The following is a 27831-nucleotide window of genomic DNA, read 5'->3' as shown; positions in this document are numbered from 1 at the left end:
CCCTCACTGGTAAGATCAGACCATAAACTAATCTCACTGGATATTCACATCCCAACCCCACCCCCTGCCCAGAAAACCACAGTGAAAAACTTCTCTAAAGCAAATTTCACACACCTCAAAACCGAGGTGGAATCCTTCAAAGCCACCGGGCCTGTGGAAAATACAGCCCAGACCACAGAATCCTTTATAAACGCATTCTATGAACACCTTCAGGAATGCATGGATCATGCAATCCCAAATAAAAACCAAGACCCAATCCTCCAAAGGCAGACGTCCTGTCTGGTGGACCACAGCCATAAACAAACTATACAATAGAAGGAGGAAGCTACTACATGATAGAGCAAAATCCCAAAGAGGGAAGGCATCTCTGATCAGTATTAGCAAAAAACTACGGGCACTTATAAAATCATCTAAGGCCAGCTTAGACAGAAAAATTATACAGGACACTAAGGATAATCACAAGGCTTTCTTTAGTTATGTTAGAAACCTGGGTGGGAATTCCCAGATATGCTGGAAAATATTAAGATATTAATATTAAGATAGAACCAAACACCCTAATACTGGGTGATTTTAACTACCCTGCCATTAACTTGGGAAAACTACTCATGTCCCAACACCTTTGCGCAATGGTTCTTGGAATTCATAAATTCCAACGCCCTGGATCAACTAATCCATAGTCCCACCAGGGGCTCCAATATCCTAGACCTGGTCATTACCAACATGGGAAATCAATGCTCCATACCTATGGTCACCCCCTCGTTAGTCAGGTCTGACCATAAGCTAATCACCATTAACATCCACATCCCACCCCCACCCCCCAGTAAAGAAACCACAATAAAAAACTTCTCCAAAGCCAACTTCATGCTATTCAAGTCAGAAGTGACAAACTTCATGACACCCATGCAGACGGGAACTGAAAGTTCAACTGCTGAATCCTACACTAAGGCACTGTACGAGCACATCCACTCATGCATGAATCGTGCCATCCCAAATAGAACCAAAATGCTCTCATCCAAAAAAAGGAAGCCAATCTGGTGGTCCCCTGCCATAAACAAACTTTACAACAAAAGGAAGAAACTTTTGCAGAAAAGAGAAAAATCCCAGGATGCAAAAAACTCCCTTACTAGCCTCAGTAAGAAACTGAGATGCCTCATTAAATCCTCTAAAGCTAGTTACGAAAATAAAATTGCCAAAGATTCCAAAGACAACCACAAAGCATTCTATAACTATGTCAAGAATCTAAATGGCAATGCTCAGATCTGCTCTGAGCTAAAACAGAATGGCATTAAATATACTGATCCGAAGGATATTGCCAATATCCTGGCAGATCGATTCAGTGCCAACTTCACCCCGCTGTCACCCCCTAAATGGCCCATCTCAATACCAGAAGATTGCCAAATTCCAGTAATAACGGCCACACAGGTACAAAACGCACTCTCTAAAGCCAAGAATACAGCATCCATGGGACCAGATGACATCCCGGGCTGTGTACTACATGAACTACAATATGAACTGGCACCTCACCTAAGTGTCATGTTTAATCATAGCCTCACCTCAGGTTTCGTGCCCACTGAGTGGCGCAGAGCTACAGTTATCCCAATCCACAAGAGGGGATTCACCTTGGATCCTGGAAACTACCGTCCCATCAGCCTGACAAGCCTTATCTGCAAGGCCATGGAGCGTATTATCATGGAACTTATAAACAAAGACATTGGCAACCTTCAAACACTGGACCCCACCCAATTTGGGTTTGTGAAGGGCCGATCTTGTCTCCTGAACCTGATTGACTTCTTTGAATCAGTCTCCAGAGCCATGGATAAGGGTAAGGTGGTCCACACAGCCTATCTAGACCTTGCCAAGGCCTTTGACACCATCCCCCACTCTGGAATCATAGATAAACTTACTAAGTTGGGCATTAATCCCTATGTCACCCAATGGGTTGCTAAATGGCTTACTGATAGAACCCACACTGTAAAAGTAGCCGACTCCAAATCCAGCTCCAGACAAGTGACAAGTGGAGTACCTCAGGGTTCAGTCCTGGGGCCGCTCTTGTTTGGCATCTACTTCTCTGAAGTACAGGTCAACACTAAGGGACTCTGGCTAACAAAGTTTGCAGATGACTGCAAACTGGGAGCCATTATTGAATCCCCAAATGATGTGGATACTCTACAAAAGGGCCTTACAGAAACAGATGCTTGGTGCCAGAGCCATGGGTTCAATCTCAATGCCAAGAAAAGTATTGTTATCCCCTTTGGGAAAAAACATGTATCCATGAATTACCATATAGGTGGCAGTACACTAAACACAGAAAGTGTGATAAGAGACTTAGGGACACAGGTGGACAGTGGTCTCACCTTCGATAACCACATCGCCACAACAGTCAGGAAATCCTTCTATGTGGCACACCTCATCACGAAGTGCTTTTCATCCAGAAAAAAGGAGGTCATTGTCCCACTGTACTCATCCCTCATTAGATCCATTATAGAATACAACGCCCCATTTGGTATGTACCTCTCAAGACATCTGCAACAACTGGAAAGGCCTCAGAAATACCTCACTAAAAGAATCACAGGCCTAAAGCAGATGCCCTACGCTGACTGCCTTAAAAAACTCCAGCTATACTGTCGCATATCGTCTACTTAGAGGCGATCTCTGCTTAACATACAAGGCCATGTCAAACCCAGAGCTGTTGGACATGCTACACTTAAAGAAATCCCAATCCCTCAGAGCTACACGCTCCAAGGATCTAAACCTTGTCATCACAATAAACAAAACATGCTGGAGGGATAGGTTCCTGACCCAGAGACTCCCCAGACTCTGGAATAGATTGCCCATACATGTCAAGCAGAGTGCCTCTTTGGACCTCTTCAAGAGGAACCTTGACGATTGGATGGGAGAAAGGAAATTAACCCCAGGGATCACGTCAGTCGCCCTGCTAGACAGGGGTCCAGGAAAGTAAATAATGTGGGAAGAAATAGCCATGGAATTGTTATGGCTAGGCTTGTATAGGCTCTAGGGCTGATAGCCTAGTACCAACCTATGAACCTATGAACCTATGCTCAGAATTAGTCCAAAATGACAAAAAATACACTGAACCCACAGACATTGCCAACATCCTAGCTGACAGTTTGAGCGCAAACTTCTCCCCCCCTCCCCACCAAAAGGGCAAATATCTATCCCAGCAGAGTGCTGCCCCCCTGACATCTCAGATGCTCAGATAAGAACCGCCCTCTCCAAAGCAAAAAACACAGCATCAATGGGACCAGACGGTGTCCTGGGCTGCGTCCTACATGAACTCCAAGAAGAGCTAAACCCAAACATAAAACTACTGTTCAATCTCAGCCTTACAACAGGATATGTACCCAAAGAGTGGCATACAGCAACAGTGGTCCCTCTCCACAAAGGTGGTGCCTCAACAGATCCTGGAAACTATCGCCCCATAAGCCTGACTAGCTTGGTCTGCAAAGCTATGGAAAGGATCATCATGGACCTCATAAATAAAGATATTGGGGACCTACAGACACTGGATCCTACCCAGTTCGGCTTTGTTAAGGGCAGATCCTGCCTCTTAAACCTGGTCGATTTCTTTGAAACAGTCTCCAAGGCCATTGACGAGGGGAAGGTGGTCCACACAGCCTACCTGGACCTCGCAAAAGCCTTCGATACAATACCCCACTCGGGCATTATAGATAAGCTCATCAGCTTAAATATAAAGCCCTATGTCACTAGATGGGTTGCAAACTGGCTCAAGGACAGAACCCACATGGTTAGAAATGCTGGAGCCATGTCAGACTCCAAACCAGTTACAAGTGGTGTCCCACAAGGCTCAGTCCTGCGACCTCTCTTGTTCGGTATATATTTCTCGGAGGTACAGGCCAACACGGAAGGACTGTGGCTGACCAAGTTCGCAGATGACTGCAAACTGGGTGCCATAATCGACTCACCAGCCGACACAAGCATCCTCCAAAAGGGCCTCATAGAAACAGACAACTGGTGCCAAAGCCATGGCCTCAAGCTAAACGCCAAAAAGTGTATAGTCATCCTCTTTGGCAAAAACAAAATGCCCACAAATTACCACATAGGTGGTAATCCATTAAGTATGGAAGAAGTAAATTAGGGACCTGGGGACCCAAGTATATAGCAATCTCTAATTTGACAACCACGTGGCCAAAGTATTTAGAAAAACATTTTATATAGCCCACCTAATCATGAAGGGATTCACATCTAGATCAGGGGAGGTCATTGTGCCTCTTTACTCATCCCTCATCAGGCCCATAATTGAGTACAATGCCCCTTTTGGGATGTACCTTACCAGACACCTGCAGCAACTGGAAATACCCCAAAAGTACCTCACCAAGAGGATCAAAGGGCTCAAACAGATGCCATATGCTGCCCGGTTAAAGAAACTCCAGCTCTACTCAGTGGCATACCGCCTGCTCAGAGGCGATCTGTGCCTGACATATAAAGCCATGTCCAACCCGAAATTAATGGACATGCTGCACCTAAGAAAATCCAAATCCCATCGAGCTACGCGCTCGAGAGACTTGAACCTCAGCACTGAAATAAATAGGACATGCTGGAGGGACAGATTCATAACCCAGAGGCTCCCTTCACTCTGGAATAAAATCCCAGTCCAGGTTAGGCAGAGTCCCTCACTGACTCTCTTCAAGAGGAATCTTGATGTGTGGATGGGAGATCGTAGGTTTACCCTGGGTATCACTTCTGTGTCACTGTTAGAAAGAGGCACAGTATACTAACCTCGAAAAAGGGCATAGCAAAATTAATTTAAAATGGGTGGCGAAAGCCAAACACACTCTGGCTAGGCTTATAAATGCCCTAGGACAGATAGCCTAGTATGGACCTATGAACACTCTACTATCTATAATTGTAATACTTTGCCCTTCTGCCAGTTTTGTCAGGATCAACTATTTCTGCTGGTAGGATTGCATCTTTACCAATACAGGTCTTGGCTGCTTTCTGATGGCCAGATTTGGAGCATACATATGATGTACACTTTCAGTTAACAGATCCTGCTGTGGAATAGCAGTCCAGTTGCTTATGTATACCTTCATAAAATTAATACAGTCTGTTCCTACTAGTTTTTCTGATACAGTAGAAACTCTTTAATTCTATCATTTTGTAGACATCTCTTTTTGCACAGTCTCATACTCAGCCAGCCTTTTATTAATTTCTATGGCTGATTTTTTTGCAGTTTTATCATCTCATCTGAATATCTGTTTAAAGCTTGTTCCATTGTTTCCAGCCATTTTATTTAAGTTGATATACTCGTTTAGTGTTTCAGTCATTTTTAATGAGCTCTGAGCATGTTTGACTTTTTTTCCCCTCTAGATTACTGGAAGATATGTCTTGCACTAAAGCTGGAGCTTAAACTGCTTTTTGCTGAACAACTACATGATTCTTCCCAGTCAAGTGTTTTCTCTTCAACTTTTCTAGCTGATTTTCTTTCAAGCTGTCCTGTTGTCTTAGTTTCTTCTTTGCTGACACCAAGGCAGTGTACTTACTAGCCAGTAACTGAATTTACTAAAATTGACAGAGTTCACAGCTCCTGTCTTTTAGTTTCTTTTTCCACACTGGCAGAGATTAAGTTAAACTGTTTATCAGTGTTCAGCCATCTTGGAAAGTCCCAAAACATCAACATTTTTGATCATAAAAATACCTGCTTTCAATCTGACTTCATTGCCTTTTTCTAATAAGCAAATGAATGTGGTTTCTAAAGATCTTTTATTCTTTCTAGGAGAGCTAGACTGGTAAGTGTACAGACTGGTAAGTGTAATAATTGAGGTGAGCATTTATACTTGTAAGCTTAATTTTCAGTATGTTTTAAAAGATAATCAAGAGTCTAACCACTTAAGTTCCTAGCCAAACTTGGTACTTATAATCCAGTGCTTGTATCAACATTAAATACTTCTGTGAATCTATACGACAAGGACATTACAGATTTACTAAATAACAAATCCAAAAATAAATGTTTCATGTTGACTCAGACAAAATCTTCAGCTTTATAAGAACTTACAACTTTGAACAATTAAAGGTTTTTTGAAAGCAAATAAAGGTAACAGGATAGTGATTCTGTTACTGGATGACTATGTTAAATCTAGGCTTAGTCAGCTGGTAAATACTACTTTTACATCCCTGATCATTGTATTATATTCAAATATGTTTCACAAACTTGATGACTCTTGAATTTGTTACATCAAAAATAAATGATTTGGTATTATTTGAATTTATGTCAGTTCCTTCCCAAAATATATAAAAATAGTTCTGTTCCACCTTTTAGGCTTGTTGAAGATGCAGCACACAGTAAAACTGAAGATATTTCAGTATTTTTACATTTCATATTCACTCCTATTGTACTATCATATATTCAACATTCTTGGTAATTTAACAATTGAAAGACAATACATTTACAGGATATGAAAATGGCGGGTTCTGGCATGTAAATAGTACACAAGCACCAACCAAGTAATAAGTCTGGAAGCTGATGCTGAAGAATCACTGCTCGTACTTGTGATGAAATATATTTATTATAACTCCACACGATACAAATAACAAGGTTAAGCGCTTTCAACTGTAATGCAGTCTTCATCAGAACAACATACTGCTTGTACTCTGCTACTTAAATACTCTACCTTTTAACACTTAATTGTATAATTACTCTAGTTGCCGCCAAAAACTTTAAAGACATACTAATCACTGTAGTTAAATAAAAGTAGCCACAATTTACCCTTTACTGTGTATGGGTGGCACACACATTGACTACCAATGCATTATTTTTCTACCATAAGTTTTAATTTACCTACTCTAATACATCCTATCACTTATCGTAAATCTCATTATGTGCATACTTATTTGATGAAATAAAATAAAAATGTCTCCCTACTATAACTAATGATATATGTCCCATCTAAAACTACCATATTATTACATATATATATGATTGTCAAAATTATCTAAAAGTTACCTAAAAATATATGATTGATTTTACATTCCAAACATGACTCTGTTGAATACTTATATACAATCAATTATAAAATAACAAGTCATGAAATAAAAATACAATTAATGGTAAAATATCATAAACAGTTGGTAAACATTAAAACAAAGTACTTCACTACCGCACTGTACATTTCCACATCATACGTGTGTTCAGATATGTACTAAATTATACATGAAGTCATATATAATTGTATAATTGTAACAAGGTCAGACCATCTTGTCTAAGACCATGATGTGAGTAAGCAGAACTACTTACACATAACCCTACATACCTAATAGTAACTTGTTGTGACCAAGATGCAAGATACAAGATACTGAATGTCAAATACTGTTGATATGTCACTCTTGTAACTTTGTAAACTCACTTATAATAAGGCTAAGAATGGTTTTATACTGACAAAATCATTGAGACCAGGTTTTCGGGTGGAATCTGTCAGGATCTGCCATCTACTCTCACTTGCTGCTAACTCCATTTTCCAATTCCCTCCAAGTGGTGTAATAAAAACCTGATCAATAATGGCAAATATGAAACTATGTTCTATCCCTTGTTCCATAATGTGCCTATATAACGCATTTTTACTATCACATTTCTGTATCCGATATAGATGTTCGTATACACGCTTCTTCAGTTGTCTTTCCGTTTTGCCGATATAATGGGCATTACACCGTGTGCAGTTGGCTATATACACTACCCCTTTAGAACAGCAATTCCCGGTTTTACATCTAATAAACGTACGATTAATATCATCTAACCTGATGGTATTGGCAGTATTGATGTATTTGCATTGTTTACACCTTCCACATTTTCTAGTTCCCTTATGTGTATCTACTTCATCCTTTCTATGGCTTGCCCTCTCCAACAATCGTTTAATATTGGGCGCCGTTTTATATACACATTTAGGAAATTTGTCCCATCTTTGTTCTTTGTCCATAGAGACTAATATTGCCCAATGTTTCTCTAAAATTTCTTTGACCAAATGTGTATAAGGTGTATATGTGAGTACATACACTCTTCCCTGGAGTTCGTTTTGTCCTTCTATCTTATCATTCATTCTGTAACAGCCTAATAATGGTGGATATCTGTGTCCCCATTCGCCTTCAACATATTTAATTACTTCATTAACCATTTTCCTTGGATAGGCACGGTCTAAAAATAACTCCCTGATATAATTGAGTTCTGCCTCCATTATGGTCCTTGTAGAAGACATCCTGGCTGCCCGGATACATTGTCCTTTCACTATATTTTTGAACACATGTGGAGGATGGCTACTGCTAAAATGTATGTAGTCATTCGAAAATGTGGGCTTTCTATATAACTTAGAAATAAAACCCACATTATCGTGACTGATTAATACATCCAAAAATGCTATTTCAGTACTGCTGTAACTATGTGTGAATTTTAGAAAACTAGTGGTATTATTTATGTATGTCATAAATTCCTCTATTTTTTCCACTGGACCATTCCACAAGATGAAAATATCATCCAGGTATCTTGCATAATAAGAGATGTTAGAAAAAAATGTACTGTTGAATACATGTTCTAACTCCCAATCCAGCATGACCAAATTTGCGAAAATGGGAGCACACGCTGCTCCCATAGCCACACCCTTGATCTGTTTGAAAAATTCACCTTGGAATGCTATGTAGTTGTGGTCCAGTACAAGCCCCATCATATCACATATTAAAGAAATCTTATTCCATGTGAGACCTGAATATTTCCTTAGGCTATTTGCAAAAAATTCCAGGCCCTCATCTTTGGGAATGCTGGAAAATAAATCCTGGACGTCTATGGTGAGATAAGTTATATTTGAATGCCATTTATCTCTGGTTAAATCACCCAAAAATTTCCAGGAATCTTTCATGATATGAGAGATGGATTTATACACATTTTTGAGCCATCCATCTATAAGTTTCCCTATGTTAAAGGTTTTAGAACGAGAGCCTGAAACTATGGGGCGAAATGGGGGGTTCTTCAAACACTTATGTATCTTTGGTATACCCACCATCTTGGCCAAAACTGGGTAATCCACCTTTAAAAATGAATAGGTGTCATTACATATCCTGTTATCAATCAAATATTCTTCTATAACCAAATCTATTCTTTTGTACCCAATGTTGATTTGGTTAATAGAGATGTTCTCATAATTTCCTGATTCATAAAAAAGGCTGTGTAAAGCCTCATTGTATTCACTGGTGTAGTAAATCACTGCCCCACCGCCCTTATCGGGCTTCATAATTCTTATGTCCTTATTACACGTGAGTGTGGATAATGCTTCTCTCTCCAATGCTGGGAGGTTATCTGTGTAGGAATTTTTAGCTTTCTTTACATTTTTGTACATCCAGTATATATCATTGCAAACTAGTTTCTCAAAATTCAACACTTGCTGGTTGTTATCAGGAATAAAGGTACTTTTCTTCCTAAGATCAGTTCCTGCAATACCTATCTGTCCCTTCTCATTACTTCTATTATTGTCAAAATGTGCAGCCAGATTGAGTCTTCTGCAGAACATTTTGATCTCCTTAATGTTATCCACTAATTGCAACCCTGTGGCTGGTATATATTTCATACCCTTACTCAAAAGTGACCCCATCTCATGGTTAACATCCACCTCTGTATAATTGTACACCTTAAATCCTTCATAAACAGTTACCTTAGGATATGTGTTAGCTGAGTTGTTTTCCATAGGGACTTTCTCAATATTGGTGTGACTGCTGTTTGCTGTCTTAATAAAATTATATGTATGTCCCTCTGCTTCTATAACTTTCTTACAGTGTAACAGGTCAATCTTGTCACTTTTTCCACATTCAATCCTATCAGTCGGTATGAGGGGCTTTACAATTCCATGAGTATCATTTATCGCTGCCTGTTGATGTTTCGTGCTGGAAAAAATCTTCCCCCCTGAAAATTTTCTTCCCTTGTATTCGTTCTAGTAGATTTTCTCCTGGGGTGGAAATTACTAACATCAATATTGGGGTCCCTATATGCAGGCCAAACATATGCCCTGTTACTCTTGTATAATTCCAAGTCACGTGTAATCTTTCTATTCTTCCTTTCCATAATAGTCTGAATTTTGTCTTTTAGTTTCTTTTTCCACACTGGCAGAGATTAAGTTAAACTGTTTATCAGTGTTCAGCCATCTTGGAAAGTCCCAAAACATCAACATTTTTGATCATAAAAATACCTGCTTTCAATCTGACTTCATTGCCTTTTTCTAGTAAGCAAATGAATGTGGTTTCTAAAGATCTTTTATTCTTTCTAGGAGAGCTAGACTGGTAAGTGTAATAATTGAGGTGAGCATTTATACTTGTAAGCTTAATTTTCAGTATGTTTTAAAAGATAATCAAGAGTCTAACCACTTAAGTTCCTAGCCAAACTTGGTACTTATAATCCAGTGCTTGTATCAACATTAAATACTTCTGTGAATCTATACGACAAGGACATTACAGATTTACTAAATAACAAATCCAAAAATAAATGTTTCATGTTGACTCAGACAAAATCTTCAGCTTTATAAGAACTTACAACTTTGAACAATTAAAGGTTTTTTGAAAGCAAATAAAGGTAACAGGATAGTGATTCTGTTACTGGATGACTATGTTAAATCTAGGCTTAGTCAGCTGGTAAATACTACTTTTATATCCCTGATCATTGTATTATATTCAAATATGTTTCACAAACTTGATGACTCTTGAATTTGTTACATCAAAAATAAATGATTTGGTATTATTTGAATTTATGTCAGTTCCTTCCCAAAATATATAAAAATAGTTCTGTTCCACCTTTTAGGCTTGTTGAAGATGCAGCACACAGTAAAACTGAAGATATTTCAGTATTTTTACATTTCATATTCACTCCTATTGTACTATAATATATTCAACATTCTTGGTAATTTAACAATTGAAAGACAATACATTTACAGGATATGAAAATGGCGGGTTCTGGCATGTAGCTCGCAAGACAATTTCCTGCGAAGCTACATCGCCGAAACCAAATGGCTGCAGCAGCATTTTGCCGCAGAGCAATATGGCTGAATAGCATAGCTGCTGCAGCTGTAAACTATGCACAGAAATATTACACCTGGTGGCGATCCCTGCAGACAGCTGCCCGGCTGTATTCTAGCAGGGACAGCCATACTAGATGTGTACCACATTCCGTATTCTCATACAAGGAATGCATTTATTGTATGCATTCCTTGTATGCCCTGGAGGCCCTATCCACTTTGTAATAAGTGATAAAGGTATGAGGCCTTGACCAAGTGGCTGCTGCACAAATTGTATCTATTGGTAATTTAGCAGAAAAGGCTGAGGAAGTGGCTACAGCTCTAGTTGAGTGAGCCTTTATCTTTTTTTGTAATGGTGAATTCACTGAACTGTGAGTAAAGGAAACACAGTCTGATAACCATTTTGATAAAGTGTGTTTTTCCAACAGGAGCACCCTTCTTGGAGTTTGAGAGGGAAACAGAGTTGAGCCGTTCTCCTGAAATCCTTGGTCTTGTCCAAATAGAAGCGTAGCTGTCTGTGAACGTCAAGCATGTGCAGCATATACTCTGCCTTACTGCCATATTTGGGAAGAATACAGGCAATTCTATAGACACTCTGAGATTTGTTTCTAAGCATACCTTGGGTAAAAATGAGGGATTTGTCCATAGAAACACTCTATCATTATGAAATATCATATAAGGGGGTTTTATGGACAAGGCTTGTAACTCTGAAACCCACCGAACAGAAGTAATAGCTACTAGAAAGATGGTTTTCCATGTAATATACTTTTGGTCACACGAAGAGGCTGGTTCAAAGGATGATAGAATTATTCATGATAGCACAAAATTTAGATTCCATGAAGAAAGAGGAGATTTGACGGGTGGTCTTAAATGTATCAAGCCTTTGAGAAATACCTTTGAGAGTCTATGAGACATGACCTTAGGCACTTCCTCACCAAGATGGAAGTTGGCTATTGCAGCCAATTGGACTTGAATAGTTGCAGGAGCTGCTCCCTCATTGAATAGTTGTCAAAAATTCCAAAATAGAAGCTATTGGGGCTAAATAAGGATCAATATGATTTTGTAATGTCCATATTTAAAATCTTTTCCATTTGCTGAGGTGTAGCTTTCTAGTGGATGATTTGTGAAAGGATGTCAATATAAGCTGTGCTGTAGCTGAAAGATTCTGAAGCCTGGCTAGATTTGGAATTGGAGCAGCCAAGCTGTCAATTTGAGGGACCAAAGGGACGGTAAAGATCCCCCGATGAGTGAATCAGGAGGTCTGGAACTGGGTCCAGGATCCATGGTTCTTCCAATAGATGAGGCCAAAGAAAGGGGCACCAAATCTGGAGGCCAACAGGGGGCTATCAGAATTATGGTCCTTCCCTGAGCACTGGTTTTCTGTAAAACTTTGGGTATCAAAGGCAATGGTGGAAAAGCATAAACGAGACCAAGGGGCCAATCGTGTATAAGTGCATCCCTTGGGACTTCCCTCGGTGTGGGGATTAGGGCAAAGTAGTTGCTGCATTTCATGTTTGTGGATGTGGCAAAAAGATCGCAGCAAGGCTGATGCCATATACAGAATATGTCTTCCGCCACTTCTTTCTTTAGGGACCACTTGTGAGGCAATAGAATTGCTCTGCTCAGCTTGTCTGCTATCATGTTGGACTTCCCCGGGATGTGCGTTGCTATCAGAAAGTGCTGGGTGGAGTTTGCCCATTGTCATACTCTCAAGGCTTCTTGACATAGGGGGTAAGATCTGGTTCCTCCTTGTTTGTTTACGTACCAGACTACTGACATGTTGTCTGTCTGGATTGCAATGGTCCCCAGAGGAAGAGAGTCTTGAAAGGACTGCAAAGCTAGACGTACCACCCTCATCTCTAGGACACTGATATGCAGATGAGCCTCATGTTCTTTCTATATGCCTTGGGCTGTTCTTTGTTGATAATATCCCCCCACCCTATCAGGGAAGCGTCCGTGGTCACTATGGCAATTGAGTTCGGTAAAACAAAGTAACGTTCTGTTGTTACACACTGCGATGTCAGCCACCATTGAAGGTCCCTTCTTGCATGAATTTGTGATTATAATCTGATGCGACACTGGCAGTTACTGAAAGGATCACTGGGTGAACAGAAGCCATTGTAGTATCTGCATATGTATCCGGCCCAGTGGAATTGCAATGATTGCTGCCACCATTGTACCCAGCAATTTGAAAACCGTAGAAGCTGGAGCTTTTTCTTTCGAGAGAAGGGCTAGAACTTGTTGCTGAAGAGCACAAACCCTTTCTGATGGAAGTTTTAAGGTCGTTGTGGCAGTGTCCACAATGCTCCTATAAAAATGGTATGCTGCGATGGCAATAAGGCAGAGTTTTTCTAAATTTATGGTAATCCCCAAATGACAGCATAGATTCACAGTAGTGTCCCTTTCTTGAATGAGCTTATTTCTGGTGGTGGTGGTTAGGAGCCAGTCATCTAAGTATGGAAACAGCTGGACTCAGGTGAACCATGACTACTGCCATGCATTTGAACACTCTGGGGGCTGTTATGAGACCAAAGGGCAGTGCTCGAAATTGGTAGTGACTGGCCCCTAGCCGAAAGCGCAGGTGATCTCTGGATGGTCTGTCCGTTTTTATGTGGTAGTATGCATCCTGGAGATCTATCGAGTACAACCAATTGTCTTTCCCTAGAAAAGAAAGTATCGACTGCAGTGTAACCATCTGGAACTTTGTCTTTTTCACAGATTTGTTTAACCTGCTGAGATCCAAAATGGGCCTCCAGTCCCCTGTTTTCTTTGTAACTAAAAAGAACCTTCAGTAAGTTCTGGATCCTATCTGGTCTGTGGGGACCAGCTGGATGACTCTCTTTTGTAGCAACCTTTGAATTTTTATGGTTGCTTGTTCCCTGTGACTGAGTGGAATGTCTGGGATTTTTCTTACTGAGGGGTAGGGTGGAAAAGGGAATAGAGTAACCTCTGGATATGAAGCTTTGTACCCAGCTGTCTTTTATTATTTTTAGTCAGGCATCTGGGTACAAAGATAAGCATCCCCCGACTGCCTCCAGAGATGGACAGGCGGGCCTCCTCTCAGGTTGCTGATAGGGCTTCCCAAAGAACTGATCTCTGTCACCCTGGTTCTGCGGACCCCCTTTACTGCGTGGACAGCATCTTCAATTATTACCCCCTCCTTTGCCTCTGGAGAGGGGTTCACCATGTGTGTCCTGACAGGCTCCTTGAGTTTTATGGAACCACACCTTTCCTCATTTCTAACCTTTGGAGTAAGGTCTGGTAGGAGTGAAAAAACGGACTCCGACGGCAGACAGTCTCTCCATCTTGCTCACACCTGGTAAGCATTTCTTTCACTTTGGGTCCAAAAAGGGATGAGCCATCGAAAGGGGTGTTGATAAAGGATGACTTAAAGGGCTCCGCAAAAGAACATAAGCGCATCCAGGAATGTCTCCTAAGAGCAATTCCTGTAACTGCTACTCTGCTGACTCCATCAGCTGCATACGAAAGCAGACGCAAGGATAAGTTTGTTAGGGAATTGACAGTGGAGAGTTATGAAGATATTTTATCCGAGACCCCCGCAGCTACTGAACCCTGTACAGTATCTCCTAGCTCTTTTAGGAGATCTCTTTGCAATCCAGTGAAATGCATAAGATAATTCAGCAACCGAAGAAAAGTCGCTGAAGTAAACATGCGCTTTCCATATCTGTCCATGTCTCTCGAATCTTTATTCGGTGGATGGACCAACATCAAAGTTTCGGATAACTCCTTCTTGGTGGCCACCGCCACCACCATGGCATCAACAGGGACTCCCTTGGTGAGAAAAGCCTTGTCCTGTGGTGAGGTAATAAACTTATTGGGCCTCCTAGGACAGGTTCCACTGTATCTGGAGACTCCCACGTCTTTCGACAAACCAAATCCATAAGTTTGTTGAAAAGTGGAGACACCCAAGAGGCGGAGGGCTGAGACCAGAAAGCCGTCAGGTAGACTGACTTGTCATCAGTAGGTTTGATGGGCTGCTAAGCACCCCTGTGTTTGAGAATCTCTAACATATCTACAAAGGAGATATTTTCTGAGGGTGACCGTGGGGAACCTTCTGAATCATCCAAGTCAGTGTCTGAAGTGATGGATTCCTGAGGGCAGTCCAGATGCTTCCTCTTGCATATCCTCTTCCAAGGGACCTCCTCAGTGGAAGCTTCTGGTGAGGTCTCGGAAGAGCAGGGATCGCCCAATGGGGCTTCTTGAGGCTCTGGGTCTCTACTCGCTTGTGGAATCTGTGATGAAGTAGACATTGACACTTTAGGGGGAGAAGCTGCTGGTCCTGATGAAGTTGTTGTCTGTGGGGACAATGCTCTCCTCATGGCATCGAAGGTCCCCCGGCTCTGATGTGAAGGAACTCCTGGATCCAAAGATACAGTCGATTCCCTTGGCACCAAGACGGTAGGCTCTGAGCCAGAGGTAGGAGCCAAACTCACCAGTGCCGAAGCCTCGAGAGGCAATGTCGGACCCAAAAGATCAGTTTGACTATCGTCCCCAGGCCCAACTGGAGAGTGTCAGCTCCTAGACTCTTCGATCGGCACCGAAGCAGTCTGAGAAGTTGGATCCGAAAGTCCTGAAGCAGGTCTCAGTACCAATGGCTCTAATATCATAATTTCCAAGCATTCCAGCTCCAAAATCTTCATTCGGATTGGAGGAACAGATATGAGGAGAGGAGGGTTACACGGTTCCAAAGGTCAAAGCGTCAGTCCCAACAAAAGTTTGACCAGTGATGGCGTCTGCAGAAGCTTCTGCACCATACGATCCACATCCATGTCTGATAAGCTTCTTGAGGACCGAGAGGACAGAGCCAAAGAAGCTACAGATTGTAAAATAGGAGATTTCAAAATGGGAGATACAAGTTCCAATACCGGGGACCGGCTCTTCATAGTAATAACCGTCGGCTCCAAAGTCAGTAGCACCGAGGTTGATGGTTTGTTAGATTTAGACTTACTGGACGAAGCAGATTTTGCTGGCTTTGATGATCCAGTGGTGGAAGAAGTTTTTGAAGGTTTACACGGCTTGGTATGAGTTGTATGACCTTGCTCCAACGATTCCTGAAAGGAAGATTTAATCAAGCCCCTGACAATCAACTTGTTCTTTCTTTCTTGTAATACTCGGGAACTAAAGGAGTGACATATGGAGCATGTTTCCTGTAAATGTAATGCCATTAAACAATACACACACTCTGTGTGTCCATCAGTAATGGACATATTCTGTCCAGATTTAGGGCATTTCTTAAACCCTGATTTAGACTGTTAAGCCTCCTTGTCTTTATCTTGAAACATCTTCATCCAATCACACAAACACACAGTAAAGAGCTCTCTAGCTTAAATGAGCTTATAACAAAAAAATTTTAGCCTTCTAGCTTAAACAGGCTATAAGAAAACAATATTAACAACAGACAACACTATGAGAGATTTAAATATCTTTATATTCACACAGACAGCTACCTATACCACAATCACTCTGCACAGTAACAACTTCTAGCTACTATTTTTTAACCTATAGAATAAACACTCTGAAAAATAACAGTTTTAACTACTATTTGAACTATCTAATAACACTCAATTAAAGGGAAACTGGGAGTTTAACAAAAGGCCTTCAAACAGGCCACGAAGAACTAACAGAAAAAAGAGTACACTAGCAGAAATACGAAGTGCGAAAGGCAATACGAATTATCAATTAACATAATTAACCAAGTTTTAACTAATAATATAGCTATTTAAGTAACTTTAAGAGAGAAAAAATAAACTTTCACGGGCCAGAGCTGGTGAATCCCTCAATCTGTTGGAGCGGCAATCAAGATCTGAGGGAATCACCAGTGCATCATGGGATGGGGAGTAGGCCTCGAGCTGGTTGAAGACCTTGAGCTTTTGCATTTGGTTGTGTTGGAGCCAAGAATCGGTTCTGAACCCATCAGTGAGAATAAAGGCAAGACAGAACAACTTCACATCATGTATTTGTTTTAATTTAAAAGTTTATATACCATGTCAGTTGATTTTCATCATATGACTAAGTTCTGTTATAAAAGACTGTGAGTCTTCAATGTTTACCAATTCTGAAATTCTTTAAATTGGTGGAAAGAAAGCATTTAACATCATTAAAATCCTGTATCTCTTTAAGGCCCATGTCTTGTTATTTTGCTGAAATACTTAGGCTATGTACGAAAGATCAAATCTTAATTAGCCAAAAGTGTAATACAAGAGCATGCATTAAAATGCTCAGAAATGTTTAGTAATTTAACTATGCTCAAATTTTATAAAATATTTTTAATGTATTTTAAGTTCTACTGCAGTCTAACATAAAGGTCTGCAACAAAAGAACATTTTATGAGCTCATCTCTGATAAATGAAAGTGCAATCATGTATAATTTGCTAGCTGTCATGACAGGGTGACAGCTATGATCAAACACAAATGGCTCACAATAACAAATTATTAGCCAAATATGATTTGTGACTGTAGTACCCAGTAACGAGTTCTATTAGAATGGGCTGCTGTAACACCATAATTCCTAGGAACAGTGGAAAATGGATGGAAAATGTTTAGGTGGTTTCTAGATGGCAGGGACCTCGATGGAGTAGAAGTGTGAGAGCTAAAGTGGTTGGATCATTTATTTTTGGTATCATCATGAATAGTTTCTTGTTAAATAAATATAAAAGAAAAAACAAAATATGATGTGGTATATTTGGTTTAATCTGTGACCATTTATTACTGTGGTACAACAGATGCACAAATCATAAGTACTTGACAATGACTACTTACAATAAGGAAAAATAAAGAGAAGGAAAAGAGTGATGTATATTAGCAGCCTGTGAAACTGGCATAAAGATATAAAGCCAAGGCTGTGGCCAAGATGACCTGAATTTGAACAGCAGCTCAGGTGCACAGTGCACGCAGGGAAGATGGGTATACCCAAACAAGGGAGAGGGGTGAGCACTCCGCAGAACACGAATACTAGTTGATTTCCCAAGTGAAGACTGGGTAAAAGCAATACAGTGTCTCTTGTGAATGGGCAGTGAAGTCCTGCTGCCACTAGCCCCTTGTGAAAGTGAAAGGCCATATAGCTCTAACAATCACTTCAAGTCACACCCACAAGCTTTTACAGGCACATAGTCAAGGGGAAAGGGAAAAATATAAAATCTCGAACCACCACTGAGGGATGTCTGTATGACGGCCCTTCTCACATGATGATTTGCAGACAGCAGGAGCAAAGAGAGACAAAAAAAAAGCTTACTACTTTAAGTCATTATGCAGTATTTTTATGCTGTCTGCATCATCATCCATCCTTGGCAAAACAAACAACCGAGCTGTTCCATTATCAGACAGGGTACTAGTTGAGAGAGGGCATCATTAAAGCAGCGATTGGGGTTAGTTTGCAGTTTTTCTTATTCAGCCCTACATTCCCTCACAAAATTGATTCAGGAGGTGAAGGGGTCATGCAATGAAATGTCTCCAATGGAAGCCCCTCACATTTACAAGGGATGTTGCCAACAAGCAACCCCATTCACCAGCTCTGCGGCATGGGAGGTGGCTTCTCTGCAATCCACCACAGAATGTGTACCAACTTCCTGTGCTCCTTAATTGCCTGAAACACTCCAGTCCCACTGGCAAAAGTAGTGGGTCATGCCCCTTCACTCTTCTCCCTCCTTCCTTGCCTGGTTCCTTCAGTTCTGAGGCCAGTGACTAATATCTGGCCACCTGGGTCACAGGCAGGGCCCTATCCCTCTACACCATGGAGTAAGGCTTATTATAGAACTTATTTTAATAAAACCAAATAGATTTACAACAGCCAAAACTGTAGCTATGTTATCTGGTACCCTAGCAGTTCCCTAAACTGCCACCACTATGCAAAAAAAAAAAAAAAAAGCTTCTCTAAACTGAAGACCAAAAAAAAGTTTCTGTTACACCAAGCTGCTTGTTACATTTGCATCAAGCTGCTTGGTACAAATATATGAGGCAGCTTGCTGCTATTTCCACCATACACTGAGAGCTTCAGCCATTACCGTAAACAAATTGCCAGCATTTTTTTTTCTTTTTTCTTTTATAAAGTTACAATATTCTCTCGACTTTGTAAACCACACTTCTAAAGACTAGTGTGGTCTCCTTTAAGGCCCCCGAGCCGACGGAAAACAGTACTCAAGCCGCTGAATCACTTACAAATGCCTTCTACCAGCACCTGCAGGACTGCATGGATAAGGCAATCCCAAGCAAAACAAAGACTCTTTGTACCAAAGGCAAGCGTCCACTCTGGTGGACCCCAGCCATAAACAAACTCTACAACAAAAGGAGGAAGCTACTACAAGATAGAGCAAAATCCTTAAAAGGTAAGACACCCTTGATCACTATAAGTAAAAAACTAAGAGCTCTCATAAAATCATCCAAAGCAAATTTTGAGAGAAAAATAGCTAAAGACTCAAAAGACAATCATAAGGCCTTCTTTAGCTATGTTAGAAACCTGGGAGGAAACTCCCAGATATGCTCAGAACTAGTTCAAAATGATGTGAAGATTACTGATCCTACAGACATTGCCAACATACTGGCTGACAGGTTCAGTGCAAACTTCTCCCCTCCCCAAAAGGAGAGATATCTATACCAAGCGATTGCAGCCCCCAAACATCTCCAACGCCCAAGTGAGAACTGCTCTCTCCAAAGCAAAACACAGCATCCATGGGACCTGATGGTGTCCCGGCTGTGTGCTCCACGAACTCAACGAGGAATTAAACCCACAGCTAGGACAGCTGTTTAATCATAGTCTTACCTCTGGATACGCCAGGAGTGGCGCACTGCAACTGTGGTCCCACTTCACAAAGGCGGTGCCTCCACCGAGCCTGGAAATTACCCGCCCATTCGCTTGACAAGCCTTATCTGCAAAGCCATGGAGAGGATCATAATGGACCTCATAAATAAAGACATAGGGAATTTGCAGACTTTGGATCCATCCCAGTTTGGCTTTGTCAAAGGCAGATCATGCCTTCTAAACTTGGTTGACTTTTTGAAACAGTCACCAAAGCCATTGATGAGGGAAAGGCAGTCCATACAGCCTACCTCGATCTGGCGAAGGCCTTTGATACAATACCCCACTCGGGTATCATTGAAAAACTCATCAGCTTAAATGTTAACCCATATATCACAAGATGGGTTGCAAACTGGCTGAGTGACAGAACCCACAGGGTCAGAGTTGCTGGGGCCATGTCAGACTCAAAGCCTGTCACAAGTGGTGTACCACAGGGCTCAGTCCTGGGCCCACTCTTGTTTGGCATCTACTTTTCCGAAGTACAAGCAAACACAGGAGGGTTATGGCTGACAAAGTTTGCAGATGACTGCAAACTGGGCGCCATAGTAGAAAACACATCTGACACAGATATCCTTCAGAAGGGTCTCACAGAAACGGATAACTGGTGCCAGAGCCATGGCCTAAAGTTAAATGCCAAAAAATGCATAGTCATACCCTTCGGGAAAAACAAGGTTACCCCTAGCTACCAAATAGGTGGCAATCTACTGAGTACAGAAGAAGTTATCAGGGACCTGGGGACCCAGGTTGATAGTAGTCTGTCATTCGACACCCATGTAGCTAAAGTAGTTAGGAAGACCTTCTACATTGCCCACCTTATCATGAAGGGATTCTCATCTAGATCAAGGGAGGTCATAGTCTCCCTATACTCATCACTCATCAGACCAATGATTGAGTACAATGCCCCATTCGGAATGTATCTGACCCGACACTTGCAGCAGCTGGAGAGGCCACAAAGTTCCTCACCAAAAGGATAAAGGGTCTCAAACATCTGTCCTATGCTGCCCGACTGAAAGAACTCCAGCTCTATTCAGTCGCACGCTTGCTCAGAGGTGACCTTTGCCTAACATACAAGGCCATGTCAAACCCAGATTTGATGAATATGCTTCACCTCAAAAATCTAGATCCGTCAGAGCCACAAGGGCGGGAGACTTAAACCTCGACACGGCTATTAATAGGACGTGCTGGAGGGATAGATTCATCACCCAAAGACTCCCTATGCTGTGGAATAAAATCCCGGTATATGTGAGGCAGAGCACCTCGCTGGCCTTGTTCAAGAGAAATCTTGACCAGTGGATGGGAGATCGCAGATATACCCCAGGGATTACCTCAGTGTCACTGCTCAACAGAGGCACAGCAAAATAATGGGTATAGTTCCCCATACTAAAGGGGTGGCGTAAGCCACAAAACTATGGGCTAGGCTTGTAAATGCCCTCGGGCAGATAGCCTAGTATGAACCTATGAACCTATGAACCTATGAACCAAAGCTGGTATGGCAATCCTGCAGCATTGGCACTTGGAGATTATGACCCCTAGCAAATTGTTCCTGGGGCAGTACCCTTCTTCCCGATGCCTAATTACAGCTATTATAGTAAAGTCTTGAAACTACTTTATATTAGATCCTTCTTACTCTATACTGCTCTGTTGTGTTGTAATAGGGACTCTTTCTAAATGGCCACTGCTTTTTATGAAGGGTATTAAAAAAGTACTGTTGTATACCCTTACCATATATGTAGATGTTTGGGTGCATTCACTGTTGCAGTCATCCCCTATGGGTTATCCCTGCTGTGGTAGCCCTCGCCCAGCCCAAAAACCAGAGTCAATGTTTTTCTGCGTCTGCTGCTGTCGCTTGTTGACTGATGTCAGGTCGTCAGTGCTATAAAGCAAGGCAGCCAACACCATTATATCAGTTTTCTTGCCCTAACCAGTCAGAAGCCCCAGGAAATATGGTAAAGTGGTCCTGGTGGCAAAAAGCTACTGTAAGAAGCTTATGTCTCCCTAAGGAAAGAGGATATAAGGAGGAAAGAGGGAGGGAAACCAGGACTGCAACAGTGAACACACTCGAACATCGACATTTATGGTAAGTGCACACAACTGTACTATGCTATTCGTATTTCACTGTTGCAGTCATCACCTGTGGGAGGATTCCCAAAGCTGAGGAGAGGGGTGGCAGGATTATTGAGAGAACTAGGGATGGGTCAGCAAGCACTGCAAGAAGCAAACCCTGCCCTAGCCTTAGAGAAAAGATGTAGGTGGTAATGCTTTGTAAAGGTATGGACAGAAGTCCAGGTGGCAGCTTCCAAGATGTCCCTGGTGGGAACTCCTCTGAGGAAGGCTGTGAAAGTGAAGGCTGCCCTAGTGGAATGGGTACGAACTGACCTAGGGAGTGGTTTCCCATGTAATCTGTAGCAGAAATGGATGCAGTATGATATCCATTTGGAAATGGTTTGCTTGGAAATGGGCTTGCCCTCTGCCCCTGGGGCAAAGCTGACAAGAAGTTAGTCTGTTTTTCTGAAGGCTTTAGTATGGTCCAAGTAGTATCGGAGCTGTCTGTGCACATCTAGTGAGTGCAGAATTCTTTCTCCCTTGTTTTGAAGATTAGGGAAGAAGGTGGGTAGATGTATGGCCTGGTTGACAGTCACATTAGATACCACCTTGGGCATAAAGGAGGGGTTAGTCCTCAGGAAGACCTTGTCTGCACGGAAAATGATGAAGGGCTCAATGGCCATCAATGCCTGAAGTGATAGCTAGTAAGAAGGCAGTCTTCCAGGAGAGATATTTCAGTTCTGCTGAAGCAGCAGGTTTGAAGGGTGGTAAGGTTAGTTTTTCCAAAACATAATTCAGGTCCCAGGCTGGTGTGGCTGGCCTTCTGGAAGGTCTGATATTAGAAGCCCCTCTAAGGAATTGTTTAATCAAAGGATGCGAGAACAGGGGCGGGTCTGTATAGAAATGAGCTGAAATGGCTGAGGCGTGGATCTTAATTGAAGAGAAGGAGAGGCCACTATTGAGTAACTCAGCTAGATAGTCCAGGATAAGAGGGATGAAAGGTTGAGAGGAACTGCTCCCTCTGGACTGGCTCCAGGAGCAGAATCTTTTCCATTTCCCTGCATAAGATTTCCTGGTGGTGGGCCTTCTGGCCTCTGTGATAATGTCTAGGACCTGTTTGCTTAACAGGAGCCCCTTGTTTGTTTTTAGAATATAAGCCATGCTGACAGTTTGAGAGTCTGCGAGTCTGGGTGCAGCACCCACCCCCTCCCAGAGGCAAGAGGTCTGAGATCAGGGGGAACTACCTGGGAGGCTGTGATGTGAGGCTGGCAGAAAGGGATATCAATGTTGCCTGGGCCAATCTGGAGCAATGAGGATGGCCTTTGGTCTCTCCTCCCTTATCTTGATCAGTACCTTGGGAATAAGAGGCAGAGGAGGGAATATGTACACAAAGAGAGAGTTCCAGGGGAAGGTCAAAGCATCCACCTTCCATGCTAGGTGGTGATACTCCCTGGTACAGAATTTTTTTAAACTGGTGGTTGAGGTGTGAAGCAAAGCGATCCACCTCCGGAGCTCCCCACTCCTGAGTGACTTGCAAAAAGATTTTTCTGTGGAGTTGTCATTCGTGGGGGTCCAGTAATTTTCTAATTAAGTGGTCTGCAAGGGAGTTGTTGATCCCTGATAGGTATTGGGCTATTAGGTGTCGTCCTATGGAGGAGGCAGTCAGCCAGAGGTTCATGGCTAGCCTATACAGAGAGCAAGATTGGGTCCTCCCTGTTAGTTGATGTACCACATTACAGTGGTAATGTCTGTTTTGATGAGGAGAACCCCTGTTCTGAGATGGGGTTTGAAGGATATCAGAGCCTTTTGTACTGTCATCATTTCCTTCTGTTTGATGTGTAAGGGAAGGTGCTAGGCACCCAAAGACCTTGGGTGCACTTGCCTGCTAGGTGAGCGCCCCAAGCAATGTCTGAAGCATCAGTGGTGATGGTGTAGGGCGGAGGATGAAGGGAAGACCCTTGTTCTTGGCACAGGCCCTGCCCACCAGATTAACTCGGCCCTTACACAGGGGATTGGGGGAGAGAGGTCTCTAGAGGCTGAGAGTGCTGACACCAAAGGTTCTTTAGATACCACTGAAGTTTTCTAATGTGAAGCCTGGACAGATGAATTAGAAGGATGCAAGATGCCATGTACCCCAAGCCTTCCAGGAACTTCCTCACTGTGAGGTGACTTCTGGAAGCCAGTTGAGAGGCAGGAAGCTCTGCTTTTCTGGGGATAGGAAGGCCACTTGGGATGCTGTATCCAGCAGTGCTCCAAAGAAAATGATCCTCCTGGATGGTATTTGCTTTGATTTCTTTTCGTTGATGGTGAACCCTAAGGAAGTTAGGAGTGTTTTGACAAAGAGGAGGTCCTGCAGCAGCTTTTCTTTGCACTCTGCCTGAATGAGGCAGTCATCCAGATAAGGGTAAATCTGAATATTTCTCTGTCTGCAAAATGTATTGGCCGGGGCTAAGTATTTGGTGAATATCCTGGGAGCAGTAGATAAGCCACAGAGTAGCAGAGAGAACTGAAAGTGGTGTGAGCCTCTTCTGAAGTGCAGGAATTTCCTGCAGGATTCCCTTATAGGGATGAGGAGGTAGACATTTTTTAGGTCTAGGGTCACTAATCAAGCATTTTTTGTCAGCATAGGCAGCAACTGCTGCAAAGTTAGCATTCTGAATTTAGGGACCACTAGTGAGGTGTTCAGAATAGATAGCTCCAGGAAGGGGCGCCAAGTGCCCTCTTTTCTGGGAACAAGGAATAGTCTGGAATAAAAGCGTTTGCCTGTTTGATCTGCTGGAACAAGTTCTACTGCCCCCTCGGATATGAGAGTTTGGACATGCTTCAGTGCCTCTGCGCACTGATTTGGAGGAAAATCTGGGTACCCTCTTGGAATTGGGATTTTGCTGAAAGAGAATTTGTACCCCAGAAAAATTATCTTTAAGACCCATTGGTCTTTTGTTACAGAAAGCCAATTTTCTTTACAGAAGGAGAGCCTTCCTCCTAGCTTTTGGTGAGTGAAAGGAGGGCAGAGTGGGGAGAGGGAGTCATTGAGAGTTTTTGCCACAGAAGGATGGCTTACAACTCCCTGCCTTTGGGGCGGAGGTGGTCTACTGTTTGGTTCTCTGTTGTCCCTGGGATAGGGGCCTGGGTGACCTGTCCCTGTGGGGTTTACCTTGCCCCTGTCTGCTAGGTGCAGGAAAGGACCAGTGCTTAGAGGGGAAATTCCTGCTGAACCTAGGAGGTTGAACCTGAAAGAAATCTTTTACTGTTTGCATAGATTTTGCTTTGTCTTCCATCTTTTTAAGCACCTCTTCTGCTTTTACTCCAAACAAGCAGTCCTTATCCAAGGGTGCACCAATTAATTTAGACTTGACATAATCAGGGAGAGGTTGTTCCATCAACCATGCATGTCTCCTAATGACAGATCCTGACACCGCTGTCCTGTTTGAGGCTTCTAGTGCATCATATCCACAATGCAAAGAGAGTTTGGCCATTTGACAAGTAGAGTGCAGTAAATCTATCGAATTGGCACAGTCAGGAAAGGTAGAAATCTTTAGCTTTAATAGTTCCAAAGTGTGTTGTTGATATTTCAACATATGGAACTGACAGTTGAGTGCTCTGATAGCTAAGGTTGCAGAAGTGTAAACCTTTTTACTCCATCTGTCCAGACCTCTGGATTCCTGTCAGAAGGAATAGGATTCTTTGCATAACTAGCCTTAGCTCCTTTAGGTCCCTGAGTAATGACCTCCAGGTCTGCAGCAGGGTTTCTGTACATGTATTTGTGAGAATCTGGTACTCTGTAATACCTGTCAGGTTTACTGGAAGCAGGTGGGAGGGCATCAGGGGCTAAGCTGCACTCATGGAAAACCATCATCCACCACTTCTATGATAGGGGGGATGGCCAGGGGTCTGTGCTGGGGCAGGTGTAGAAACTCTTAGTCTTTTCTTAGACTAAGGGAAGTCCTGAGATTCCCAGTGGAAATGTTCCCTGAAGGAGTGAAGGGTTTCCCAAAAGGACAGGTCTTCTGGTGGGGAAGCAAAGGGAAAGGATTCCTCTACATCTGAATCTTCATAAGCAGTAAGAGGCTGTTGTTCCTCTTCAAAATCTGAGTAATCAGATTCCTAAGAATCCTGCACTGTCATTATTTCAGGAGAATGGTGTCTTTTCCTTTTTGAAGTTGTGGCCTGACTACCCCTGATAAGGGGATAAGATCCTCTACCATCTTAAGCATTTTGGCCTGGGGTGGTGGAGCAGGAGTAAGATGGTACCTAGAGGTAGACTTTCTAGGAGTGGCGTGGCTTCTAGGCCTAAGAGTATCCATCGGTCTGAGAGAAACGGGAGACATAAGAGAAGATGTCGTTTTGTTGTCTAGAACTGGTAATGCAAAAGGCTTCCTTGGAAGCCGGTGACTGTGTCGTGGCTCCAGACCCAGCCAAGGTAGAGACAACCAAAGGCTTGGAAGATGAAGAAGATTTCTGTGGCATACCAGACTCTGAAAGGGTCTTGGTAGAGGACTGCACAGATAATGTATCAGGCATCAGGGGCTGCGAAAACGCCTCAATGAATTCCGGAGAAGTGACGACCTGCTTACCGGTAGCATCATTGGAAGGCTTAGCCTTGTGTGGTCTGTCTCTATCTTTACATTTTTTCGGAATATTTATGGATTGCTGACTGATGGACACCATTTTGTAATGTGAAGATGGAAGACAAAAAAACCTGTCTACATGAAGAGCTCTAGAATGAATAGTTCTTGCGTTAAAGAGGGCACAGAACCAGCAACAGGGAATGTCGTGGTCTGGGCCTAAACAAGTGAAGCAGTATGAATGGAAGTCTCGGTGTGGGATCTGCTTTCCACAGGCGGGACAATTGTTAACTTTTTCAGACATCACTTAGTGCAAGAAAAAAGGATCCCCAATGGGGTACTTAGCTTTAGATGTTTTCAGCTGTAATTCAAACTCTAGTAGTGACCAACCGGCACACTTGCGAAATGCTTCTGCTATGGGCTCCATGGCAAGAAAGACTGATGTAATGGCACTGGCTGCCTTGCTTTATAGCACTGATGACCTGACGTCAGTCAAGAAGCAACAGCAGCCGAAGCAGAAAAACAATGACTGTGGTATTCAGTCCGGCCAAGGGCTAGCACAGCAGGGATAACCCACAGGTGATGACTGCAACACTGAAACATGAAGAACATGCTATTTTAAGTAAATGTACTCAGCCACATGATCTGTTTCTTTTCTTTAATCCTTACTACAGGCAGGCATACATACATACATACTGTACATGCACACACATGCACAGGTATAAAGCATAAGCCAGTCATTGCTACGTGTAACTTAATTATAATGGCAAAACAGTGTTACCACTTCTCTCATATACTACTTATACATTCTCCTCCTTTTTCTAAATGAAACAAGATAAAGAAACTAGGGTAAGTGGATTTGAGGCTGTGCTGTATATATAAGCAAAGTGATTTTTTTAAATGAAGGATTTTGGGTGTTTATGGAAATCCTGCATGAGCAGAAATGAAATTATGACTGATGCAAATGAAGCTGTAACCGTTGCTATTTAAGTGAAATATAATATTTTGAAGAAGGCTGTTTGTACAGTACTTATGAAAAATATGTTGTAGGTAAATCAGTTACAAAGCATATTTGGTACCAAAATACATTTTCAGCCAGCCTGGAATGTGTGGCTCTATACACAGGCTATATGTGCCAAGATTCAGTGACAAGACAGTTAAGTCTAATATTACTAAAAATTATTATTAACACATACATATATCCAAGAAATATTAGAAGGAAAAACAAAACCTCTTTTTTTCTACTTCAATTTGTGCTCGGAGTTCATCTTCAACTGGGTCAGGCTGACTGAAATCAATGGAATCACTGGTTACACCTGTCACCGATTGAAGCAAAGACAACAGATATATAAAATATTTATATCATATATAAATATATATATTAAATTATTTA

General features: G+C 42.2%; 1 protein-coding gene across 1 annotated transcript in view; it reads right to left on the bottom strand.

Moving 5' to 3' along the window:
* Window positions 1–27831, bottom strand: part of KIF6 (kinesin family member 6) — a 4303753-nt gene that overhangs the window by 738755 nt on the left and 3537167 nt on the right. Inside the window, exon 17 of the mRNA XM_044084863.1 lies at window positions 27670–27754. Within this exon, the coding sequence (XP_043940798.1) occupies window positions 27670–27754 (85 nt within the window). The remainder of the gene's footprint in view (window positions 1–27669; window positions 27755–27831) is intronic.

This window comes from Protopterus annectens, chromosome 1.part1, assembly GCF_019279795.1.
Source record: "Protopterus annectens isolate FY-2018-M chromosome 1.part1, PAN1.0, whole genome shotgun sequence".
Lineage (NCBI taxonomy): Eukaryota > Metazoa > Chordata > Ceratodontiformes > Protopteridae > Protopterus > Protopterus annectens.
This window is presented reverse-complemented; position numbering and strand designations above follow the sequence as displayed.